The 7,419-nt window shown below is 43.3% G+C and overlaps 2 protein-coding genes across 4 annotated transcripts; one reads left to right on the forward strand and one right to left on the reverse strand.

Annotated features, from left to right (window-relative positions):
* The first annotated feature begins 159 nt into the window (after nt 1-159).
* On the forward strand, nt 160-5,109 carry LOC141910692 (arylacetamide deacetylase-like). Of its 3 annotated transcripts, none has more exons than XM_074801420.1 (8): nt 160-253; nt 1,227-1,357; nt 1,585-1,752; nt 2,289-2,390; nt 2,488-2,614; nt 3,060-3,123; nt 3,224-3,348; nt 3,755-5,109. In XM_074801420.1, the coding sequence occupies exons 2-8, from the start codon at nt 1,277-1,279 to the stop codon at nt 4,477-4,479; spliced, it is 1,392 nt and encodes a 463-aa protein (XP_074657521.1). In that variant the 5' UTR covers nt 160-253; nt 1,227-1,276; the 3' UTR covers nt 4,480-5,109. The 3 variants fall into 3 exon arrangements, with proteins under 3 accessions (XP_074657521.1, XP_074657520.1, XP_074657522.1); XM_074801419.1 differs by having other exon boundaries at nt 210-253; nt 1,128-1,357; XM_074801421.1 differs by lacking the exon at nt 160-253 and adding an exon at nt 612-1,063 and having other exon boundaries at nt 1,189-1,357.
* A 60-nt stretch (nt 5,110-5,169) lies between these two features.
* On the reverse strand, nt 5,170-7,294 carry LOC141910695 (mediator of RNA polymerase II transcription subunit 11-like). Its single transcript, XM_074801423.1, has 3 exons — nt 7,211-7,294; nt 6,786-6,926; nt 5,170-6,324 (listed from the first exon to the last, which is right to left on the reverse strand). The coding sequence occupies exons 1-3, from the start codon at nt 7,284-7,286 to the stop codon at nt 6,002-6,004; spliced, it is 540 nt and encodes a 179-aa protein (XP_074657524.1). The 5' UTR covers nt 7,287-7,294; the 3' UTR covers nt 5,170-6,001.
* Nucleotides 7,295-7,419: the final 125 nt, after the last annotated feature.

Genomic DNA, 7,419 nt, shown 5'->3' on the forward strand with positions numbered 1-7,419 from the left:
ACACCCACCCTGTACATACAACACTAGTACACCCCCCCCCCCCTGTACATACAACACTAGTACACCCAAAGCCTGTTATATATCAATCAATGTAATGCGCTATTCAAATAAACATTGTATAAAAATTTACGCTATTTCTCGTTTGAAGCACATGATAACCTAGTTTTACGCACAGCAGACGGTTACACAATATCCACAAAAAAAACTATTGAATTCAGTTGTGATATGAACGGAGAGCGTGTGATCTGTAGAGGTTAGTGATTTAATAATACATATCTGTGAACTACTCATTCAGCGGGCATCAATCTGTTGACTGAAACCTGCAGCCTGAAACCTGCAGCTCTGTAGACTGAAACCTGCAGCCCTGTAGACTGAAACCTGAACCCCTGTAGACTGAAACCTGAACCCCTGTAGACTGAAACCTGCAGCCCTGTAGACTGAAACCTGAGAAGGGTACAGTGCCAGGCTGACGAGGCGCAGGGTTCAGGCTGAGAGGGGTACAGTGTCCAGGCTTGGAAAGTGCAGGGTCTAGGCTGAAGGGGTGAAGGGTCTAGGACGGGGGAACAGGCTAGCAGGGGTACAGTGTCCATGCTGAGAGGGGTACAGTGTCCAGGCTTCAGGGAGGTGTACGGTCCAGGCCGAGGATGGTGAAGGGTCCAGGCCGAGGAGGTGCAGTGTCCAGGCCGAGGAGGTGCAGGGTACAGGCCGAGGACGGTGCAGGGTCAAGGCCGAGGATGGTGAAGGGTCCAGGCCGAGGAGGTGCAGTGTCCAGGCCGAGGAGGTGCAGGGTACAGGCCGAGGACGGTGCAGGGTCAAGGCTGAGGAGGGTGAAGGGTCCAGGCTGAGAAGGGTGAAGGGTCCAGGCCGAGGAGGTGCAGGGTACAGGCCGAGGACGGTGCAGGGTCAAGGCTGAGGAGGGTGAAGGGTCCAGGCTGAGGAAGGTGCAGGGTCCAGGCTGAGGAGGGTGCAGGGTCCAGGCCGAGGAGGTGCAGGGTACAGGCCGAGGACGGTGCAGGGTCAAGGCTGAGGAGGGGATGAAGGGTCCAGGCTGAGAGGGGATCATGTAGGGAACAGGCTGAGTGAATGAGTAAAGGGTTCACACAGCAGATTACTACATCTGTTTTTAGAGAGTGATCATCACGTTAATAGTTTATACAGTATTCTATACGAACACGCTGTGTATATAAGCTATAGGATCGTGGAATGGAACGACTACATATTTCCAGGGTCGACCAGACACAAACCCTTACAACAATAGACCAGACGAGAGTCGGCAATGATGTCTAAACTAGAATCCATTGTAGTTAGCGGCGTATTCATGATTTCGATGATCTGGTATTTGACGGCAGAATCAAAGGTAAATCAACGTGTAACTTCTTAAACACTACTTTGGCCCGGATCTCGGAATATCTTCACTTCTCTACGTCCTGCGTGGATATTGTGAAACTAAAGCGCAGTCCGATTTCTTATTTAGAGATTTAAGCAGTTCAATGATTTTCTAACAAGTCTAACTGGGTCAAGGAATAAATCCGCAAAACAGGCCCCGAAGACATCATAGATTTTAAAATGTAATTTCTTTCGCAGCAAACTGGATTTTTCGGTTTCGTTTATTCGTTGTTGTTGTTGCCGTCTGTATTGTTGTTGGTTGCCGCGGTTATCGTCTGCTGCCCGCGCGATTTACCGGCAGACGGACTGAAAGATCGGTGGAAAATACGAATAATACTGACGATTCGTAACATCATCAATCTTGTGGTAAGAATTGATCGAACAAAATTATGAATTCCCTTCCCTTTTAAGGGCACATAGATTTAGGGGCTTCATTGATGGGGGGACAAAATAATCACTGGAAATATTTTGAAATTTGTCGGTTGTTACCACGGTTTCCATGCAGGGAAAAATAAATCCCGAATACCCAGATTACCTGATCTTTCCAATTTCAGTGCATCTACACCAAAGTGCAGTGTATAAATCGGTGATGCACTTTGCAAGTACACGGCACTGCCGTATACTGGTTTTATTCGCGATTAGTTATTCTCTCCATTGAAAGATGGCAGCACTTGTCAAACATAATACGTGCGAAATGTGAGTAACCTACAATACACTGCACCACGGCGTAGACACACTATAGTGAATAAATGATATAAAGATTCCAAGTCCAAACTCTAAAAATTTCAAATTATCTCCAGCACTTTCGGGTACAAATGAGGCAGCACTGTAAGGATTAACCCCTTTCCATCGATAACCTATTATAAACGGACGATTAGGTAGTTTTATATCTATAACAACAGGGCGGTGTTGTATGTTATTTCGGATTTGCATGTTACACGACGTCTACGGCGCGTATGTACAACTATCTGCTGTCGATCGGCCAGTCGTACCTGGGAGTAATAGTGAGTACATGTATCTTAAGTCCTTAAGATGTTAAAGTTAAGACTCACTGGTCTACGTTAAATCACAAGCCATATTCGAATTCGTTAATTTTTTCAGGAGTTCGACGACGCAATCGAAGGTGTCAAAGTGAAGATTTTTAAGCCGACAGAAGTTGAAGATAGCGATGAGTTGATACCAGGAGTTGTGTACATTCACGGCGGAGGTTGGACTAGCATGAGTACAGGTCAGTCATTTCAAAATCATGTCAGACATGACATTGAAATATTTCAACTTGGTTTTTAATTGAAAGGACATCCGATGGCCTAGCTCGGACAGTTTTAGTAATGTCTATATTAACATTGCCTTAGAAGACGTCAGGTGGCATAGCTCGATCTGTTTTGGCAATGTCTATTTTAGTTCAATAGTAGTGACTAATGATACACCGCGCTGTGGTTTAGATGCAATAAAGCGGTATGCCTGTAATACACCGCACTACGGTGGAATTGTCTAAATTTTCAAATTAGAACTTTCTGCACTGAAACCCCTAGGTTTACGTCAAACCCAGTCGCGTTGTACCTTGCTAGTGTATTAATAATACGCCGCGCTGTGGTTTAGATGCAATAAAGCGGTATGCCCGTAATACACCGCACTGCGGTGGTCATCAAATGTAAATCATTTTCTGAAAACAGAAACGCACAGACGATTGACGAGTTTGTTGTGCAAACATCTGAACAAAATAGTCATCTCAATCAGGTAGGTGACATCGAGCAACTACGAGCAACTATTTCAGCACGGACGTTTTAAAGAAACGCTTGATGATGGATGAATCAGTTTTCATCGTTGTGTATTTCAGTTACAGCGTCGTACCCGAGGTACATTTTCCGCAACCGGTCGACGAATGTTTGAAAGTGACGAAATATCTACTGAATCACGGTGACCATAAATATCGGATCAAACGAGATGATATCATCATAGCCGGTGAGATATCTCAATAAATCCCCCCTATGACATCATAGTTATCTATTATTCAATCCTTCTGGAAAAGATCAGATTGCCTAATGGATCGACTATACCCTTCGAGAATAAATGACTGCCTTCCCCCTATGACATATCACTATGTTTATCAAAGAGATCCTCTCCTCGAATAGATGGCTGCTTCCATGAACTCCCCCTATGACATCATCAAATTGATCTAACAAATTGATCTAACACCCGATCCAGAATTATGGCTGCCACCATCTAACCCCCTATGACATCATCAAATTGATCTAATGCCCCATCCACAATGGATTACTGCCTCCATCAATCCCCCTATGACATCATCAAAAGATTTTGAAACAAATATTGTCTGATAAGGAAATCTTGAATTGTGTATTTGATGTAGGAGATGACGTTGGAGCCAATATGGCCGCCGTGATTGCGCAAGAGTTACGAAACGTCGACGATGACACGCCGAGATTAACGAAACAGATTCTCATCGACCCTGTTCTGCAATTCTTCGATTTCGAACTGGCGTCGCACGTCGAGAACGATCGTTACGATTTGTTGGCGTCGTCGCGGTCGCTCGCGCACCGGTTCCTGTTCTACGTCGATCGCTCGCCGTTTTACGCCACTGAAATATTGCGCAATCGCCACGTCGACGCGGCGGATCGCGAAAAATATGGATACCTCGTCGATCGCGGATTATCGACGACCACGCCCGAACCGCGAATTCACGAATATACCCCGCATTCTTATCAGGATTTAGTGTATTATTACCATGGCGATGCGACGCCGGGTCAGATCCGTCCGCCCGTTACGCGACGATTAACCGACCCGGTCGAAAACGATGCGATCGTCGCCGCCGATTTACGCGCGGCGGTACTTGACCCGCGAGTCGCTCCGCTCATGCGCGACGACCTCGACGGCTTACCGCCGGCCGTTATCGTGACATCGCGGTACAGCATCACCCGCGACGACGGTTCGATCTACGGCAGACGGTTAGAATCGGCCGGTGTCAAGGTCGTTTCGACGGAATTCGAGCAGACGTTTCACGGACACCTCGTTTACGCCCACGTTCTGGAAAGCGCTCGCGACAACGCGATGAAACTCATCGAATTAATTCGTTAATTAATTCCGTTTCTTATCAATAACTATGAATTAACCCTCAACACGTCTCTACACCGCAGTGCGGTGTATAAATCAGTGGACTTCTGTAGTACACTATGTCATGGTGTATGGATTTTGTCAGTACGTAATTTGTCTTTATCTCTATTGAAAGATGGCAGCACCTGTCAAACAAAGTGAAATATTAGTAACTAACGATACACCACACCGCGGTGTAGACGCACTAAAGCGATATGCCCGTTATTCAACGCACTGAGATGGAATTTTTCAAAAATTCAAAATTATCTCCAGCACTTTTAAGGGTATGAATAAGTCGGCCCTGAAAGGGTTAATAAAATCATATACTTTTAAGTTGATGATTAAATGAATATTGTCATGGTAACAATGTAGTTTTACATTGTCAACTCCTTTTTTTGAACTACAGACCCCAGACATTTGCTGAAAAGTTGGTTCGAGTCGCCGCATTTTGCACTCGCTCAAAAAAAATGCTGAACGACAGATTTTCTATGATACGAAAAAAAAAAATCACAAATTACTTTCGTGTATTATTCCTAAAAACTGCGGAGAAGTCGGAAAAATGTCGGAAAATTTCCTGTGAATATATCGCGATGATTTCAGATGAAAAATATATTTTAGCTTTTGTAAATGTAAGTATGACTTACAAAATTACGTTGGCTTTTTATTCAGCGTTTAAAAACGCGCAAATATTTTACTGAAAATAGAATCGATTTCTAACCCAGAACTCCTTATCGTCCTGTCCTTTTTTTCCTTCACGGAGGAGAACACGCTTCCAAGAGGTGGCGCTTTTCAGCTTTAAAAATAATCCATCCACATCGACGAGAATTTCAAGAATTCTTTATCCTTCGGTTTATTATAACTGTTTGTAAGAAATACCAGAATTAAACACTTTAAAGTACTTACACAGTCACACATTGTCGGAGGTCGGCTTCGCAAACAGGAAAAATTATCCATTTCTCATTTGAAAGATAGTTTACGATTCTCCAGAACTGCTAGCTTTTTTAGAGACTAAATGCGAAAAACAAAACAGTTCCAGAATTCACCAACACGGCATTTCAGAGTCAACTGGTGACTATATTCGAACACAAATTTGTATGTTTTCCAGTCTCGATTCGACTCAAACAATCCGCAATGGGATACGTTTAATAATTCCACAGTAAAGCGGTAGTCATTTGAGGACTTCAACTAAACACCAATTTGACCATTTTTCAGTCCAGATTCGACTCCATCAACCATCCACAGAACTCGCAGGTCAATCGCAATGAGACGTGTTCATTAATTCCACATATGATCAAAATGGATGGAGAGTCATTCGATGAACACAAATTTCATAGTTTTTTCAGTCCGGAGTCGACTCAATCGCGTTGAGACGTGTTCATTAATTCACAGTAGCAAAATAGATGGAGAGTCATTCGATGACTTCATCTGAACACAAATTTCATAGTTTTTTAGTCCGCAGTCGACTCCATATATGAGAATTTTACAGGTATACGTAATTCTGACACTGCTATAATAATCCAGCTAGAGTTTGAGCTGGTTGTTGTTGTTGTTGTTGTTGAGAGGCGACCGTCTGCTGAGATGAAACACCCGTCTGCTGAGCTGTAACCCCTATCTGCTGGGATTGCTGCTGCTGCGATTGTTGCTGTAATTGCTGCTGCTGCTGCTGTTGTTGCTGCGGTTGCGATTGTTGCTGTTGTCTCAAACGCAGCAGTTCGTGTTCGTTTTTTATCCGTTCCAGTTCGGTCAGACGACTTTTAACGTGTTCCAAACGATGGAACGCCATCTGCAGGTCTTTTTGCGCCGCGTAACTCGAACCCTCGTGAGGCTGACCTTCAAATTCGAGAAAACTTCATTATTAATTCGATTTTCAAATTGTCTTGCAGTGTTTCAAAATTTTACCACCTTTTAACACTGAACCTAAGTTAAAGTGGGGTGTTTTGGGGTGATAACTTAAATCCCTTTTACAAACTCCGTGAATCAGCGGTGAATGGAAAACATTTCTTGGTTCAAATGTTACAATCTATTCATTTTTCATGAACCATGTATTCGATCAAATAACAACTACGCCTAAGACCTGAATTCAATGAGTTTTTCAGATTTTTGGCAAAATTTGTCAAATTCCGAGTTTTCCCTGATTTTTTTTTTTGCTGATTCCCTGAGATTTCCAGGTTTCCGGGGTGACGACCAGAGACCCTCAGCGGGTCAGGCAATATGGTACCAAGTGGTATGGCTACCAAGTGGAAAGCATTCTAGAAGATAAAAACATTTTCTCTATTTAGGTGAAGATTTACCAGTTGAGAATTGCGTAAGATAGTTGATCTGATTCGTTAGACCTTTCTCGACGCTTTCCAACGTTTTCAGGAAATTGTGCGTGTGATTTTCGACTCCTTTCTGACTCGGTTTGTCCTTCGACATTTCCGTCATTGCTTGACCTGAAAAAAATTCAAAAAAAAATTTGATTTATTGTATTAAAAAAAATACATTTTCTGCTAAAAATTTCTATTATCCGAATGAATTTAATTAATTTTCCATGATTTTAGAGCCGGTAAGTTATCCACCAGGAGGTGCTGCCCCCTGTTCGACGAAAGAGGCATTACACTCAAAATTTTACAATTTATCGTTGATTTTGACGCCTTTATGAAATTCAAATTTTGAATTCTAAACCGTTCAACGGATTTCGAAAGTTTAACGTAAGCTATGGTGGATTTAGACGTACCTGCATACTGCAGCGCGTTAGCAATGTCCCTTTCAATGTTGTCAAGTTGAACTATTCGTTCACTGGAGGCCGCCATATTAGATTCATGAGTCATAGCGAGGCGGAACGCGATAGGTTTGGGATTCCGCCTTATGCAGGGAATCCCTCTTGCTAGACCTGCCTAATGAACTACCAAATCATTTGCCGAAACGTTGTTCTGTCAAACACAA

This window comes from Tubulanus polymorphus, chromosome 9 (assembly GCF_964204645.1).
Source record: "Tubulanus polymorphus chromosome 9, tnTubPoly1.2, whole genome shotgun sequence".
NCBI classification, from domain to species: Eukaryota; Metazoa; Nemertea; class Palaeonemertea; order Tubulaniformes; family Tubulanidae; genus Tubulanus; species Tubulanus polymorphus.